General features: G+C 31.7%; 1 protein-coding gene and 1 pseudogene across 1 annotated transcript; both read left to right on the forward strand.

The window, feature by feature from the left end:
• Nucleotides 1-8282: 8282 nt before the first annotated feature.
• Nucleotides 8283-10094, forward strand: LOC124823809 (protein NUCLEAR FUSION DEFECTIVE 4-like; annotated as a pseudogene).
• Nucleotides 10095-14295: 4201 nt separating this feature from the next.
• Nucleotides 14296-16788, forward strand: LOC124823813 (protein NUCLEAR FUSION DEFECTIVE 4-like). Its single transcript, XM_047296120.2, has one exon. It carries the CDS (start codon nucleotides 14803-14805, stop codon nucleotides 16546-16548), a length of 1746 nt encoding a protein of 581 aa, XP_047152076.1. The 5' UTR covers nucleotides 14296-14802; the 3' UTR covers nucleotides 16549-16788.
• The last annotated feature ends 2854 nt before the right edge of the window (nucleotides 16789-19642 follow it).

The raw sequence follows: 19642 nt of genomic DNA on the forward strand, positions 1-19642 counted from the left end.
TAATATGGTATCAGAGCAGGTCTAAGTGCCTGCTCTGCTTCCGTTCATCACTCTGATCGTTCTTGTTTTTTTTCTTGGGCCCTCTTGGTGGTTTCTTTATTCCACCATGGAACAATTTGAACCAGCAACCAACCCTGCCAGTCCCTACTATTTGCACCCAGGAGAAAATCCTGGGCTCACTCTGATCACTCAAGTGCTAAACGAAAATAATTACTCATCCTGGAGCAAGAGCTTAAGGAGAGCCTTACTGTCAAAGAATAAACTGAAGTTTGTTGATGGTTCCATAAAAAGACCCCAAGAAAGTGATCCTGCCTATGACGCCTGGGAAAGATGCAATGTTATGATTTTGTCCTGGATAACTAAAACTTTGTCCCCCCACATTGCCGAGAGTGTGATTTACATTGAGGAGGCTAAAGAGCTATGGGATGAACTCAAAGAAAGGTTCTCTAAGGGAGATTACTTCAAAATCTCTGACCTATTGCAAGAAATACATTCTATTCGACAAGGTGATAGGGGGGTGAGTCAATTTTTCACAGATTTAAAGATATTGTGGGAAGAACTTGAGTCTTTAAGGCCTATACCCACTTGCACTTGTGCCACTCCATGTAGCTGCGATTTGTCCAGAATTTCTTTGAAATACAGAGAAGCTGAGCATGTAATATGCTTTCTGAAAGGTTTAAACGACTCTTACAACACTGTCAAGACTCAGATACTCTTGATGGATCCTCTTCCCAATGTTAACCGTGTCTTTTCTCTCATTATCCAACAAGAAAGGCAAGAAAAACAAATCTCCACAGAGGTTAAGACTCTAGCTAATGTTACAGGAAGAAATGGTCAATGGAAACCTGACCAGAATTGGAAAAATCAAGGAAGAAGTGCTGAGAACCAAGGAAGGGGAACTGTTTTCCGTGGTCAAGGCAGAGGAAGGGGAAGAAATCCCAATTATGGGAAACAATGTTCTTACTGTAACAAAATGAATCATACCATAGACGAATGTTATTCCAAACATGGGTATCCTCCTTGGTACAAGAAGGAAGACAAAAGAAATGAATGGTCAAGTGCAAATGCTTGTCAGAACAACACTGATTCTGAAGAAACCCAGAAAATTCAAAAAGTCAGTAATGGAAACAATTTCAGTTCTCTCACGCCAGAACAGATGCAAAAACTCCTCAAAATGATAGACAAAATTGATGACATCCCCACACACAACATTAATCAGGTTCAAAGAAATGAAACTGAGAATGAACAAGGTATTTTTTCTTGGATTGTTGATACTGGTGCTACTGACCATGTTACTCACAGTAAAAACAATTTTATTACCTTCTACAAGATCAAGCCTATTTCTATAAAACTACCAAATAATACTATACTGATTGCTGAACATGCTGGAACTGTACAATTTGCCAAAGATTTTACTATTTTCAATGTTCTCTATATACCAGATTTCTGTTTTAATTTGATATCTGTGCAAAGACTTATCAAGGATATGAATTGCAGCCTAACTTTTTCTTCTAAGCATTGTCAGATCAAGGAAAATCACACTTTGAGGACGATTGGATATGCTAAATCATGGAATGGGCTCTATTATCTACAAGTCTTACCTAAATCTATTCAAAACAATATCTCAAAAGGTGTTTTCTCTTGTAAAAGTGTTGATATTAACCTGTGGCACCTTAGACTAGGACACCCAGGACATAGAACAATGAAGCACATATGTGAGAGTTTTCCATATATCAAATCTGATGATAATTTTGTTTGTGATACATGCCACTTTGCCAAACAACACAAGTTACCTTTTCCTAAGAGTATTTCTGCTACTAATGAAAGTTTTGAAACTATACACTGTGATATATGGGGACCTCTAAATACTATTTCTGTTCATGGTCATAGATATTTTCTCACGATTGTTGATGACTTCACTAGACATACGTGGATTTTCCTAATGAACAACAAGGGACAAACAAGAGATTTATTACAAAATTTTGTGATAAAAATCAAGAACCAGTTTAATAAAATGATTAAGAACATCAGATCTGACAATGGACCTGAGTTCAAATGTGAAAGTTTCTATAATCTTCATGGTATTAATCATCAAACCAGCTGTGTTGAAACACCTCAACAAAATTCTATTGTTGAAAGAAAACACCGTCATATTCTTAATGTTACACGCAGTCTTATATTTCAATCAAACATACCTAAAGGTTATTGGTCATATGCTGTTGGGCACGCTGTTTTCTTAATAAATAGAATGCCTTCACATATTCTCAACAACAAAACTCCCTATGACATGCTTTATGACAAATCTCCTGCTTATATAGATCTTAAGGTTTTTGGATGTTTATGCTTTGCTTCTACACTTGAAAATAGCAGAAACAAACTTGATTCCAGAGCTAGAAAAGGTGTTTTTCTTGGTTATAAGAGTGGTGTCAAAGGTTATACTGTTTTAGATTTAAATACTAAAGAGTTGTTCATAAGCAGAAATGTTATCTTTTATGAAAATGTCTTTCCTTACAACAACATGCAAGAAGACAGACAAGACAATGTCAGCAGTGAAGAGAAAACTGAATCTCTCAATGATCTTCTAAAGGACTCCTCCTATCCTTTAATTGAAAATAGCAATAACGAGTCTGATGACCAGGAAGGACAAGAACAAGCCTCTGCTAACAGAGACAACAACAACGACACTGAAGATCAAGAGAACCATATAAGCAGGAGATCCAACAGGCTCAGAAAGACTCCTGACTATCTAAAAGACTATGTTCATCAGGTTCATCAATCTTTATCCATTAAAAATACTTTTAAAATGCCTATCCTATAAATAGTGTGTTAAATTGTAGCAATTTGTCTGCGAAATATTCAAAATACATCATGACTATTACTAATAACAAAGAACCCCAATCTTATACTGAAGCTAAAATCAAGGCTGAATGGAGAGAAGCTATGGATAAGGAAATCAAAGCTTTAGAAGAAAATCAAACCTGGACCCTAACTCAATTACCCCCTGGAAAATTCCCCATAGGATGCAAATGGGTGTACAAAATTAAATACAAAGCGGATGGTAGTATTGAGAGACATAAAGCCCGATTAGTTGCCAAGGGTTATACCCAACAGGAAGGAATAGACTATCTTGACACATTTGCCCCTGTAGCTAAACTTACTACTGTTAGACTTCTTATTGCTCTTGCTGCTTCAAATAATTGGTTTTTACACCAACTTGATGTTGATAATGCTTTCCTACATGGAGATTTAAATGAAGAAGTGTATATGCAATTACCCCCAGGTATGGATACTAGTAAAGAAGGTTTGGTCTGTAAGCTAAATAAGTCTTTATATGGTTTAAAGCAAGCCAGTAGGCAGTGGTTTGAGAAGTTATCTGCCTTTCTTATATCTGTGAATTACAGTCAATCCAAATCCGATCACTCATTGTTTACCAAAAGAACTGCTACTGGTTTTACTGCTCTACTTGTATATGTGGATGATATTGTGTTAGCAGGAAATTCTATGGAAGAAATAAACTGCATAAAGGAGCTTTTGCACAAAAGGTTTCGTATTAAGAATCTTGGAGAACTTAAATACTTCCTTGGACTTGAAGTGGCAAGATCCAAGAAGGGAATTCATCTATGTCAGAGGAAGTATGCCCTGGACATACTTGAGGAAACAGGGATGGAAGGTTGCAAGCCTTCTTCTACTCCCTTCCTAAAGGACACCAGCACTCTATACAAAGAGGACAACTATTTGACTGATCCTGAATCATATCGAAGACTGATAGGGAAGTTACTCTACCTTACTAATACCAGGCCAGATTTATGTTTTACTGTCAATCTTCTCAGTCAATTTATGCAAAAACCTACTCATTATCACTATCAAGCTGTTCAACATATACTAAGATATATAAAGTCCTCACCCTCTGAAGGTTTATTCTTTGCAGCTGATTCTCCAAAACAACTAAAGGCTTTTAGTGACTCCGACTGGGCCACTTGTCCTAACACAAGGAGATCCACCACAGGCTTTTGTGTTTTTCTTGGATCATCACTCATTTCCTGGAAATCTAAGAAGCAGAAGACTGTTTCCAGATCTTCCACTGAAGCAGAATACAGGGCCCTTGCTGCCACTGTATGCGAAATACAGTGGCTCCATTATCTTATACAAGACCTTCAAATTGAAGAATCTGGGGTTCCTGTTTTATATTGCGACAACAAATCGGCTCGCCACATAGCCCACAATCCAAGTTTCCACGAACGCACCAAGCACATAGAGCTTGATTGTCACGTGGTTCGTGAAAAACTCCAGGAGCGCCTTTTACATCTTCTCCCCGTCCGGTCCGAAGAACAGCTTGCTGATATCTTCACGAAATTTCCGCATCGTGTCAAGTTTGGAACCATTATTCCCAAGCTTGGACTGGTAAACATACACTGTCCAGCTTGAGGGGAGGCTATTGAGAATCACTGTTGATTCTCTTAACTGTTTTTCAACAGTTAACTTATTTTGTGTGTCTGTTCGGTTTTTCCCCCCTTTCATGGAATCCTATATATATAGGGTTCCTTTCCCCTTTTTCCCTTAACGTCAATGTATTCAGACTTTATTACTTTTAACAGAATAAAGAAATATTCAGTTTGCATTACTTACCCTTTTCCGATCTACATTTTCTTCTTCTGGTGCTCCGGCCACCATCGCTTCAGGCCGCCGTTGAGGGAGTCGCCGTTCCCTTCCACCTTCATCGCCTCTCGCTCTCCGTCTCATCTTTCTCTCTCTCGATATTTCTTTTCTGCGTTATGCCACGCACGCAACCCACTTTCAGATTAACATGCCATATGGGCCAGGAAAGGAATTGGGCCACCAACGTTGCAAGTGCACAGTGTTGGGCCTGTTCTAATAGCAATAATAATTGAATCATTATACTATACATAGTCCTAAATAATAATAGCATTAATATTAATGAGTGAATTAAAATTTAACATTTTTTATCAAATAATTTAGAAAATTTAATTTCTTTTAACTTAAGTTTGATGTGAGGCCATAAGAGCCATTCCCTAATATTTACATAGCCCGAGGTCAAAAGAAAAATTATTGAAAGTAAATATGGATAGTATTTTAAGATTGTTTTTGCATTCAATAAAAATACTTTAAATTAGAAAAAAAATAATTTAACACAAGGTATAAGAGATGTCGCCATACATTAACTCATTCATGTAAATAATAAAAAATAATGGGATGATAATATAGTTTTATATTTATTTGATATATATAGTAAAATAGTTATAAAAAAATAAATTTTTATATTTTAAAAAAAGTAAAAATAAGAAACAATATCAAATGAATGTAAAAATATTTACTAGTACTGTCAAAATAGGTTGTAACCTGCGAGCCAACCCGACTTATCATGAGTTTGAGCCGGGTTGGGTTTGAAAAAAATGTAATTTTTTTATACGGGTTAGTTTTCAACCCGGCTCACTGGGTTGAACCAGTGATGATCCGAGTTGGCTCACCAACCCACTTAATTTAATTTTATTATTATTATTTTTGTGTTTCAATATTATTAGTTATCATTTTTTTTATTATATTGTAGATGATGATAAAAAAAAGATGTTTCAAGATAGAAAAATATTATAGATTTATCTATTCAAAACTCTAATATTATAAATGGATAAGTGATACAAAAATTATCAATATTAAAAACTTATTTGTTCGCTTTTGTACATGTTTTTGGATTAAGTTTGAACTGTATGATATTTTTTTTTTATGATTTTGAATTATCTCTGGAGTTTAATATCATTTTAGTGTGGCTTTTTTTTAGATTTTGAATTAAAAAAAATTATAATTTTTTATTTTAAAAAAACTTATAATTAAATGAGCTATTAAGTTAACCCGTTTAATCCACAAACTCGTGGTGGATCTGGTCAGATTCGAATTTTTTCAATTAACTAATAAGTGAACTGGGTTGGGTTGACTCACTAAGTGATCAATCTATGGTAAATTGAGTCGGATCGAGTCGAGTTACTCGTTTTGACAACTTTAATATTTACTATGTGAAAGTATCATAGATAATTAATTATTTGTGATTATATATGGATTTGACCATTCTCGTCATCGTACACACGTTCTACATGCAATTTCACAAGTTCAAATAGTTTGAATTTCATATTTTTTTAGGAAAAAACCTCTTTAAGTTAGGTTAGTATAGTTAAATTAAAAAAATAAAATTATTTAAAATAATATACGAGAGAAGTTTTGTGAACTAGTTTTTATATAAATTAATTTAGTTTTATACATTTTTAAATTGAAATAAGATTATAAAAAAATGGTCAAAAACATTTTTCAAGGGATAAGTTGAAACCTACTCATATTCCAATGACACCAATATGGCACTAGTAATCATGAATGTGAAAAGGAAGTGGGATCAGTAATTATTGCGTCGTAATATATAAGAAAATGAATAAAATAAAATAAAAAGGGATAAAAATGTTATGTGGTAGAAATGGCGACAACTATGAACGTTGAGAATGGCAAAATATGTTATTTTATGAACATTTAAGGTAAACGAGTGCAGGATTTTTTTAGTCCCTTCAACCATTTTCCAGTTGCATCTTTATGGATTACGTTGGGCATTCTAATACTTTAGTTGAAAAGGATATTTTGTGGATGTTGTGACTTATATTTTTATTTAGTAATATGTTTATAATTTACTTTAGTAATATTATATATATATATATATATATATATATATATATATATATTATAATTTGTATTGTATAAATTATGTAATTAATGGTTTAGAATTTTTATATATTCAGAATAAAAACACAAAGGTGGGTAAAAACATACCCTAAAATACTTATATTTTAAGATTTTAGGACATGTATTAAAAAAAAGTTAAAAGTATACTATTTTTAAAACAAATTTATTACAATATTCTTATATATTATGTTATCATTTTTTTAAGTAGTGATGAATTGGTGAAGTCGGAAGCTACCCATTCATCCATCGTTTTCATCATACTGTTCAACCCACCTTCTGTCTAGGAAGTAAAATGGCCTACTATCTCACGTCCTTTTCTCTTGCATATTACACTGGCTAGTAACAGTCACATTTTTATTTTATTTTAAATAACATAATGACTAAAAATAGTTATAAAAATAAAATTAAAGTTTTAAAATATTAAAACTTAAAAATTTTATCAACAAAAATTAAAATTATGTCAATACATTCTACATTCACATTTTCTAATTTTAAAATAAACATTTACATATTTTATGTTATCAATAAAGTATTATTTTATTTTATTTCTATTTTTTCTTATATTAAATTTATATAAAAATATATTTTGATAATTTTATAATATATTTTGATATAATAAAAATCATAGTTAAATAAAAATAGAATTTTTATATTGTTAAAAAATAATAATTAAATAATTAGATTTCATATAAAATATATATTCATACAATTTGTATTGAAATATTTTTTGACATGTTATTTTTAAATAAATTAAAAAATCTTGTCTATATAAAAAATATGAGTGATATTTATTAAAAATATAACTTATGGAACTATTAAATTAAAAATTAAAGGAGGAGTGATATTATTTTATTGAAAACGTAAGAAAGTTAAGTTTATTCTAAAACTAAAAATGTTGGGTAAAGATTTACTATATTCTTGTTAAAATGTTGTTTTCTTTTGTAAAAATACTTGCTTGCAAACAAATTATTTATACAAACTCAAATTTTTAACATAATTACTTTACATTTAGATTTCCAAATACATTTGTGAAATATTATTTCTTAAAGAATAATTTTACTGACCAATAAGATTTATTGACAAAACACCCCACAAACAATAAGATTTGACCAAGCATCTCCCGAAAAGGGAGTATGACGAAGAGGATAGCATAGAACCAAACATTATATGTGTTTGAGATACACAAAAACTAATTAAAAATAATTATCGTCGAATTAGTGTGAAAAGAAAATTAATCTAAATAAAGGGTGAAAGTGAACACATTTAGTAAACTTTTAAAAATTATTAGAGTGAAAAAAAGATCTTAAAAATATTAAAAGAAAAGAAAAGTAAAAGAAAATAGTAACATGTAAAAATACACAATAAAATATTAAAAAATTATAGTTTGAATTTATACATCTACATTTCATAATAAAATATTATATTATAATATTGAAGTGTCTTAATTTCCACAACTTAGGTGTGACTTTCGACTCTTCATATAAATTTCCCCACCCATGTATCCTTGGTTCTCCATAAGAAAGAGAGTTTAACCCCATTAATGCAAAATGGTGGTTGGAGAGTTCTCATGTGGTTGTTTGAGAGAAATGAAGAACTTGAGCTGCCATGTTATCGCTGGGCGTTGGTTCATGTTCTATGCATCTTTGCTTATCATGGCTGCTGCAGGTTCAGTTTATATGTTTGGCATGTACTCTAACGAGGTCAAAACCTCTTTGGGGTATGACCAAACCACTCTCAACTTGCTCGGCTTCTTTAAAGATATGGGTGCCACAGTTGGAATCATGTCCGGGTTGATCAACGAGGTAACACCACCCTGGGTGGTACTCTCAATAGGGGTTCTTATGAACTTCTTTGGCTACTTCATGATATGGCTTGCAGTCTCTGGCCGCATTGCCAAACCCCAACTTTGGAAAATGTGTCTCTACACTTTCATTGGTGCAAATTCTCAAACCTTTGCCAACACTGGTGCTTTGGTCACATGTGTCAAGAACTTCCCAGGAAGCCGTGGTAGTCTTTTAGGCCTACTCAAAGGTTACGTTGGTCTAAGTGGAGCAATCATCGCTCAGTTCTACCATGCCTTCTATGGTGATCACAACCCTCAAGCTCTTATCTTACTCATTGCGTGGCTTCCTGCTGCTGTTAACTTCCTTTTCCTTCCAACAATTCGGATATTCAACAACGTTTACTATCACCGTCCCAACGAGAACAAGGTTTTCTATCACCTTCTATGGATTTCACTTGCCCTTGCTGGGTTTCTCATGGTTTTGATCATAATGTAAAGCAAGCTCACTTTTACAAGGCCCGAATTCGTAGCCGATGGGGTTGTGGTTCTTTTCCTTCTTCTTCTCCTACTTGCTGTGGTATTCAGAGAAGAAATAAAGCAATTGAAAGCCAAAACTCAAGGTGTGACCGACTCAACCTCCCAGTTGAAAGTAGTCACTGAAATTATTCCACCTCCAAACGTGGAGCAAGAAGTACCGGCAACAACAGGTTCGCTCGAGAAAAGTTCTTGTTTCGGGAGCATACTCAACCCCCCAAAGAGGGGAGAAGACTACACCATTCTGCAAGCACTTTTCAGTATTGACATGCTGATTCTGTTCGCTGCAACAATATTTAGTGCTGGCGGAGCATTAACAGCCATAGACAATCTAGGACAGATTGGAAGGTCATTGGGATATCCGAGGAAGAGCATCACGACATGTGTGTCCTTGTTAAGCATATGGAACTATTTGGGACGGGTAGTTGCAGGTTTTGCCTCTGAGATATTGTTGATCAAATACAAAGCCCCTCGTCCCTTCATGCTCACTCTTGTTATGCTTCTCTCTTGTGTTGGCCATATTCTGATTGCCCTTGGCGCCCCAAATTCCCTCTACTTCGCTTCCGTGATTATAGGGTTCTGTTTGGGAGCACAGTGGCCGCTAATGTTTGCGATCATATCAGAAGTATTTGGCCTTAAACATTACTCCACGCTGTACAACTTTGGAGCCGTGGCAAGCCCTGTTGGATCTTACATTCTAAACGTGAGACTGACAGGTGTTTTGTATGATAAAGAGGCTTTAAAACAGTTGAAGGCCAAAGGACTCTCGAGACAAGCGGGGAAGGAGCTCAACTGCGTTGGAGTGCAGTGCTACAGAATGGCGTTTGTCATAATCACGGCGGCGACGCTGTTTGCCTGCTTTATTTCGTTTGTTTTGGTTCTGAGAACTAGAAAATTTTACAAAGGGGATATCTATAGAAACTTCAGAGTGGAACATGTAACCGAAGAGAATGAGATCACCGAAACTGGTATCAGAGTTCTGCTAGAAACTGAAGGACACGGAAGTGCATTAGGAGAACAGGATAAGAAAAACACAAAATGAAAGTGCTTTTGCTTTAGGGTTTAGTTGCTGTTATTATTATCTTTTGCCTATCTCTTAACTTAAATAAATGGAATATTTGCAGTTAAAATGTTGTATTTGATATTTATAAAAATATTTTATTATGGAATAGGAATATATGAACTTTAATTATTATATCTTTTATTATTATGATTCTCAAAAGTTGAACATGTGATCTCGTTTATATAATCTAAATCATCACTATTAAGTTTATGCCTAGAACATATAGTGGAGGATGAGCTTGAACGAGACTCCATGCCAGGATTTCAGGAAACAGATATTGTACTATCATGATGTTTACTTTCGGAGATAGAGGTGAAATTTAATAGATTTGAAATTAGTGAAAATTTTGATAAATGGGATAAGATAGAAAACAAAATTATAATAGTTAAAGTAAAAGATTATACATTTCTCGTCAGATTTGATGAATTGAAATTAATTTAAAAGAAGATGCTAATTGTTAGTGTTTAGATAAAAAAAATAGTAGGTTTATATTAAAAATATGATGTTATTGGTGTTAAAAAATGCTTTAATATATTAATTTAAATTAAATGTTCAAATTAAATTAAAATAAAATAAAATTTGAACTAATATCTTTTCAACTTTAACTTTTTTAATAAATCATTTAAAGTTAATATAACTTCATTTTAGTTGTAATAAAATCGCTTTGACATAACACATCTCTTATAAAATTATGCTTGTCATAACTTATCTAACCCCACTTTTTTTTTATAAATTACACCATTTTAATTTCATAATAAAATTATCCAATTCAAATAAAAAAAAGCCATTAAATCGATGCCTCCGTGAACAATTTCATTTATTGCTTTATCGTAGAAGCCCAGATAAACCAATCATTGTTAAAAAAATTACACTTTCCTAAAAGTGGCATAAGAAAACCAAAAGAGAGTTGCTTCCTGCACTACCACATACTTAATTTGTTCTTCTATAAAACGGATGTTAACGTCCATTTCACCTTCAACGGATATTGACATCCGTTTACATATTTTATATTTTAGTTTATTATTTTTATTTAAAAAAAAAAAAAAACTTCAACGTATGTAGCCACATCGATGTGCCACATCCGTTTAATAGATTTTTACAAAATATTTTATTTATTATTTAAATAATAAAATATTAATTAAATTAATAATAATTATTTTATTAAATAAAATAAAATTAATTTATAAATAATTAAGTAATAATTTTAAAATAATTAAATAATATGTATATATTAATTTAAAATACAAAAAATTAAAAACTGAAAACTAAAAAAAAAATTCAACGGATGTGGCACATCCGTTTTAATATATTTATAAAAAATATTATAATTATTATTTAAATAATAATACATAAATTAAATTAATAATAATTATTTTATTAAATAAAATAAAATTAATTTATCAATAATTAAGTAATAATTTTAAAAAAATTAAATAATATTTATATATTAATTTAAAATACAATAAATTAAAAAACTAAAAGTTAAAAAAAAAAACTCAACGGATGTGGCACATTCGTTAACGGATTGACACATTGACATCCGTTGAAGAAAAAAGGAGGGGGTGTAGGATATTTTAAAATATAAAAGATACTTTTAGAATTTAAAAAAAATGTGGTTGTGCAAGGAGCAAAGTAAGGAGGTGTAGGGAGTAACTCTCAAAGCAACAACATCTGAAACAAGTGAATTCATATGGGCTTCGCTTAAATGGGCTAACCAATACACCGTGTTACTAGTTTTTGAGTGTTTCATTTTACACCTTCAACATCTCATCCTGCACCTCCAAAATTCCATTTTTAACCTTTTAATATCTGAGTCTGCATCTTCAACTTTTTCAAAAAATTTATTTTTTAACTTTAATAAAAATATTTTTATTTTGTTATCTTTCTTGTTAATGACACTTTAATAAATATCTTTTTATTTTCTTCTCTTCTTACTAAAGTCATTCTGCACCACCTTAATATTTAAATATTATTTAATATAATTTTATATTTTAATAATTATTAAAATATGATTTATATTATAATAATAGTTATATTAAAAAATAAAATAAAATAATTAAAATAAAAATAAAAAGTGAAATAATAATAATAGAAATTTTGATTTGATATGTTAAAATATATTAAAATAAATTAAACAATTATTAAATTTTAAATAGAAACAAAAATTTTAAATATGCTAACGGTTTTGTTTTTTATTTAAAATTTAATAAATATTTAATTTAATTAAAAATAATAATATTATTTATTATACTTTTATAATTTAGTAATTATTAAATATGATTTATATTTTTGTAATAATTTTATTAAAAAATAAAAATAAAAATAACTAAAATAAAAGTAATAATAGTGAAAATGAAAATAGTGTTTAAAATCACATTAAAAATATTTAAATATATTATATTATATTAAAATATTAAATTAAATTAAATAATTATTAAAATTTAAATAAAAAACAAAATTAAAATTTGTTAAGCGGATATAGAAATCCGATAATATATTATAAGGATATAGATATTCGATTAAAAATCCTTTCAAAATTTTTTTATTTATTTAATTTTAATAATTATTTAATTTAATTTAATATTTTAATATAATTTAATATATTCAAATATATTAAATGTGATTTTAAATATTATTTTTATTATTTTTATTTTTTATTTTTTTAATAAAACTATTATAAAAATATGAATTATATTTTAATAATTATTGAATTATAAAGGTATAATAAATAATATTATAATTTTCATTTAAATGAAATATTTATTAAATTTTAAATAAAAAACAAAACGCATATTTAATTTTTTTTTTCTATTTAAAATTTAATAATTTTTAATTTATTTTTATATTTTAATATATTTTAACATATCAAATCAAATTTTATATTATTATTATTATTTCATTTTTTTATTTTTTTATTTTTATTTTTTTAATATAACTATTATTATAATATAAATCATATTATAATAATTATTAAAATATAAAATTATATTAAATAATATTTAAATTTTAAATTAAATTAAATTATTGTTAAGGTGGTGTAGAGTGACAAGAAAGAGAAAAAAATAAAAACATATTTATTAAAGTTAAAAATAAAATTTTTGAAAATGTTGGAGGTGTAAATTAAGATTTTAAAAGGTTAAAAATGAAATTTTTGAAAGTACATGGTGAGATATTAGAAGTGTAGGACGAAACACTCCTAGTTTTTTACGGCATGCTTCATCACACCCAAATCTAGCTTTGCCAATTATCTAAAATTATCACGAGACATATTCTTCTAATTTGTGCAATGAATAACTCTATTCTATGGATCATACGTAATGTGAAAATTGATCCAAATTATGAATAAATGATATTTCGTAATGTACATAAGAAAAAAAAAACAGAAAGTAAAAGTAAGTCACGATTATTAGAAAATAAAAAAATTTACATATTTATAATCATTTTATTTTTGTATTATGGGTTAAATAGATCAAAAGAACGTAGAAGTATATCATGAGAATTTTCAAGCAAAATGAATAACTTTGAAGACTTGCTAGCCAGTGAACAAATTCCACGTTTATCTACCATATCAATTTCATTCACGCCTTCATCATAAATATCATAAGAACTCATTTCAGGAATTGTAAGGCCAAAGTGATAACTGAAATAAGTGACTCTCACGGGGACACGGCTTACATTGGCCTACCAAAATCAACTTATCTCACTATTTTGTTAGCCATGTTGCATTGGACCGGACCAGAATTTAGGTACATTTTCGAACGAAATTCATCGAATCCTCACTCTTTTGTCTTCTCTTTGGATAGTGGAGCGGGTAGAGTTTGGAGAGGATGTCGATCACGAGAACAAAAAAGAGAAAACAAAAATGAACCCAACGATTCAGGTCACATTATTAGAACGAAAAAATGGATGAAAAAAAAGAAGAATAAGATAAAAACATACAAGTTAGAGATAGAGAGTACCCAAACCACGTAAAATAAAGCAAGAAGCCATGGATATTAACGTCGAGTAATTACCAAACAGGATTAATTATTTGTGTCACAGACATCCTCGTCCAGACAATAGTAGAGTTTCAAGAGTTATGTTGGACACACAAGTTGTATTCAATATATAGTTCAAATTTTGTCTTGGCAATACTTAACATAAGTGGTCATGGCGAAATCTAAAGCGTTGGTTTGCACATTTTTTGTATAAAGCGGTGGCCACCGCCAGTTTACCATTAATTCCAGGCTCTTCTCCAATAGTGGTTGCTTAGGACCACCACGTTTAGTGCTAGTCACTTTCTCCATTCATATAATTGTACTTACCGCAAAATTATTATCACACCTTTTTCTTTTCCTAAAATACCTGATAACATCCTTCCCCTGATACCACCGGCCTTTATTTCCATAATCCACCGCGTCAAACTATAATCATTTGTTCCGTGTGCAACTTTTTCTTCCTCACATATAGGGAAACAATCTTCCCACACCCCACTCAATCCATATACATTCACCCCTATCTTACAAATTCTTTTTTGGAACACGTGGTTCGTGTTAATCTCTAAAACCAGATTGGCCGAAATTGCTAAAGTTTCTGTCTGTATATATATATATTCGTGGTTCTGGGTAGCCTCATCTCACTTCAATTACACTCTTTTATCTTACTCCACAAGAAAGTGTTTGATCCCAAAATACAACAGAAGTGAAAAATGGGAGTGGCAGAGTTGAGAGGAATGAAGAGTCTCGGCTACAATGTTATCACCGGGCGTTGGTTCATGCTGTTTGCATCTTTACTTATCATGTCCGTTGCTGGGGCAACCTATATGTTTGGAGCATACTCTAATGAGGTCAAAACCTCTTTGGGGTACGACCAGTCCACTCTCAACTTGCTCAGCTTCTTCAAAGACCTAGGTGCCAACGTTGGAGTCGTATCCGGGTTGGTCAACGAGATAACACCACCCTGGGTGGTACTCTCTATAGGGGTTCTTATGAACTTCTTTGGCTATTTCATGATATGGCTTGCAGTCTCTGGCCGCATTGCCAAACCACAACTTTGGAAAATGTGTCTCTACATTTGCATTGGTGCAAATTCTCAAACCTTTGCCAACACTGGTGCTTTGGTCACATGTGTCAAGAACTTCCCAGGAAGCCGTGGCAGTCTTTTAGGCCTACTCAAAGGTTACGTTGGTCTAAGTGGTGCCATCATCACACAGCTCTACCATGCCTTCTATGGTGATCACAACCCTCAGGCCCTTATCTTACTCATTGCGTGGCTCCCTGCCGCTGTTTCCTTCCTTTTCCTTCCAACAATTCGGATATTCAACACAGTCCACCAGCCTAAGAACAACAGAGTTTTCTACCACCTTCTTTATATTTCACTTTGTCTTGCAGGGTTTCTCATGGTTTTGATCCTTGTACAAAACAAGCTTAGTTTCTCAAGGATTGAGTACACAGTCGATGGCCTTGTTGTTCTCTCCTTTCTTCTTCTCCCACTCGCCGTGGTATTTAGAGAGGAGGTAAATCATTTAAAGGCCAAAACGGAAGGTTTGACCGATTCAGCACCTGAGTTGAAAGTAGTCACTGAAGTTATTCCACCTCCAAACGTCGAGCAAGAAGTACTACCAACCACCACAAGTTCACACGAGAAAAGTTCATGTTTCAGGAACATACTCAACCCCCCCAAGAGGGGAGAAGACTACACAATTTTGCAAGCACTTTTCAGTGTGGACATGCTGACTTTGTTCGTTGCAACAACGTTCGGTGCTGGCGGAACATTAACAGCCATAGACAATCTAGGACAGATTGGAAACTCATTGGGTTACCCAAGTAAAAGCACGACAACCTTTGTGTCCTTGGTGAGCATATGGAACTACTTAGGAAGAGTAGCTGCAGGTTATACCTCTGAAGTCCTCTTAGTCAAATACAAAGTTCCTCGTCCGTATATGGTCACTCTAGTTTTGCTTCTCTCTTGTGTTGGACATATTCTGATAGCCCTTGGCGTCCCAAACTCTCTCTACTTGTCTTCGGTGATTATTGGGTTTTGTTTTGGAGCTCAGTGGCCACTGATGTTTGCAATCATATCAGAAATATTTGGCCTTAAATACTACTCCACGTTATACAACTTAGGAGGCGCGGCAAGCCCTGTTGGATCGTACATTCTAAACGTGAAAGTGGCTGGTGTTTTGTATGATAAAGAGGCTTTGAAACAATTGAAGGCCAAAGGACTAACGAGAGAAGAAGGGAAGGACCTAACTTGTGTAGGAGTGCAATGCTACAGAATGGCTTTTATCATAATCACAGCTTCAACGTTGATTGCGTGTTTAGCCTCGTTCATCTTGGCGCTGAGGACTAGAAAATTTTACAAAGGGGATATCTATAGAAAGTTTAGAAGGGAACATGAAACAACAGAGAATGAGACGGAGATTACAAAGGAAGGTGTTAGATGTTCTGGTTGAAATACAAGGACACTCAAGGAACCAGAGAAAAACTATACAAGAGTGTGTTTAAGTTTTAGTTGCAGTAAATGCATGGCTTTTCGTTGTACATTAATAAGTTTGGTTCTGTAGAATTAGTAAATAGTGAATGGTATCAGAAGCTTTAGTTATTAGAGCATTTTTATCTGTTCAGGAAAGAACTGCATGTTAATATTTTTCTCTCACGTCAAATTTATGGTGAAAAGGGTGAAGTTATTGTAAGATTTCAGGATAATTACATCTTTAGAATTCCCCTCAGTATTTACCTTTCACAAGTTCCTCAAGAAGCATAAGTAATAAAATTTAGAAAATATGACTAATTTTGAATTTTGAATTATATACAATAGTTTATGTATATATATATACCCATTTACAATGACAAGCATAAGAGATAAAAAGAATTAAAATTTGGATCATATTACAAAAAAAAATTACTTGATTCAAATTTATTCCTTTCACACTTTCAGTTCTCACCTATAAGAACAAGTTATTGTTTAGTTACATTACAGATCACATGATCAAAGCCAATCTAAAGATGACATTGTGAACTATTTCCACCATATATATATATATATATATATATATATATATATATATATATATATATATATATATATATATATATATATATATATATATATATATATATAATTACATTAAATTCATAAAGTTCTGTTTTTAATTATTGTGAATTTGTGTTCCTCATAAAAAGAGACCCACGAGTGGACCACTTGATAATTACATTACATTCTTTTCATGAGGAAGATAAAGGTCAGCTAATTAATTTTATATTTACTTTTAGGTCTCCAAGCGCATTGCTTTTCAAATTTATTGCTGCAAATTGTATACCCCATGAACAAATCCATCCAAATTAATTTGGCATTCGTTGAATCCTGATATTCGATAAACAAACTGATTGTTTTAACATGTGGTTCATGAATATGGAAGATTAACCAAAATGAAATGCAGTAGTGAAAGAGAACCACATACGTATCTCTCTCTCTATATATATACATGTACCTATCGGCGTGACAGTGGAAAAGGTGACGAAGGCAAAGTGGAATGGCTTTGCTAGCAGCTACCTTAATTCACAGCCACATGAAGATATATAGTAGTGAACACTCCTGGAGTTAGACTTGTACGTTGAAAGATGAATATGGATCCAGAAACATAACGTGGGTGGGACCAAACCCTTTTCGTCACTCGTGACTGTGTTCACGACAATTCATTCATTCAATCATGTCAACCCCTACGTACCACAAACCAGAATGTTTTGTCAACAATAAAACGTTTACGTGTATATCATGAACATTCCTTTTGGTAAGTAATAAGTCAGAAACGCCAAAAGTGAACAAAACCTAAGTGATTTCCCTTCGTCAAGGAATCTAGGTTAGTTGCTTTGAAACTGTAAACTTTAATAATTCAATTCATTGAGCAAAATGGTATGATAGTAAATTTCTTGTTTTTTTTTTATACTCTATAGACAAATTTAAATAAAAAATTACGAATCTAGACAAAAAATTTCGAAATTACGGATTTAGGTAAGTCGCGAAGTCAAACGACTTCAAATGAAAAAGTCGTGTTTCACGACTTCACCCTGACACAGTGGTAAGAGGTGAAGTCGTGGACTCCAAAAACGATTTTAGGACACGGTAATCGATTATCAGGCCTTGTAACATCTTTTCATTATAAATTAAAAAAAATATTGAAATTTTCGTCGTGCATGGTGGCATGTCTATTAGTAATTTAGAGCGTCGAGATCGCGTTCATTGTGTGTTGTTGCACTTCTCGTCTCCTCTCAGGCAACTATTCAGAGCATCGAGGTTGTTCTTTTTTCCTTTTTTTTCAAGTGCCTTGATTGGAGAATCATGGATTTTTTAAGATTTCTCTCTCTTATTCATCCATAACTTCTTCCGTTGTTGTTTCTTCTAACATTTCTTTTGTCGCCATTACATTTGACCTGTCCATATATGTTTTTTTTTTCATGGAAAAGATGGTTTTTGTTAGTTTATTTATAGTCGTGTTGGCTCTCTAACAATTTATCCACTGGTGGCATTCCCTAACGACGATTTGCAAGAAGAGATTTACATGAAGCAACATTCCAAATTTGTTGCTTATGGAGAGTATTTTGGATTGATATTTCGTCTTTTATATCGTCTTACAAATCATTAACAATTTAGTGTTACTCGAGTGTAGAAACAGATATTTTCATCAAGACTAATTATATTAGTAACAAGTTGGTACATATCTATGTACTAACTTGAGGGAGAGTATTAGATTATTATCTTTATTTTATATTTATTTTATTTGTATTTTGGGCTTAGCCCATATTTCTTTTATTATAAATAGATGATTCTATGTGTATATTTAACACAAGGGAGATTAATCTCATATATAGTTTTTTACTATATTCAACACCCTTAAATATAATTTTATATTTAAGAAATGGTATTTTAATATACATAAATTTTTTATACTTATTTAATTTTTTTCACTTTTTTTAATATTAAAATTTATTTTTTTACGATAACTGTATTCTTATAATGTGTGTTATCTTATCGTTATTTTTGTTTTTTATTCATATTATCGTGCATTTGCCTCCTATGCCTAACAAAAAAAAACAGAAAATTAACAAAAAATAAATAAATATGGTAATAACACGCTTGTTCACTTGAATGGATTTGAGGGAGAGTAATTGAGGGGATTTGAGAGGATTTGAAAATAAATTTTGTTGTTGTTTATTTGAGTCAATTTGGAGGTAAGTGAGAATGAATTTGGAAGTAAAGTTTGCGAGAATTAGTGTAGAATTTGATTGACGTGACACAGATTAAAAAAATTTACTTCCAAATCTAATCTCATTTACCTCCAAATTCACTCAAATAATCAACAAAAAAATTTATTTTCAAATCCTCTCAAACCCCTCAATTACTCTCCCTCAAATCCACTCAAGTGAACAAGGCCAAAGTTGGGATGAAATGGAATTATCCAAATAGAAAGCCAGAGAATAAGAGATCGATGCAAAGCAATGAAATGTTGGGGCTAAAGGTAGAGGAAGTAATGGTGACTGGAGATGGAG

This window comes from Vigna umbellata, chromosome 5 (genome assembly GCF_029865625.1).
Source record: "Vigna umbellata cultivar VRB3 chromosome 5, Vumbellata_1.0, whole genome shotgun sequence".
NCBI lineage: Eukaryota > Viridiplantae > Streptophyta > Magnoliopsida > Fabales > Fabaceae > Vigna > Vigna umbellata.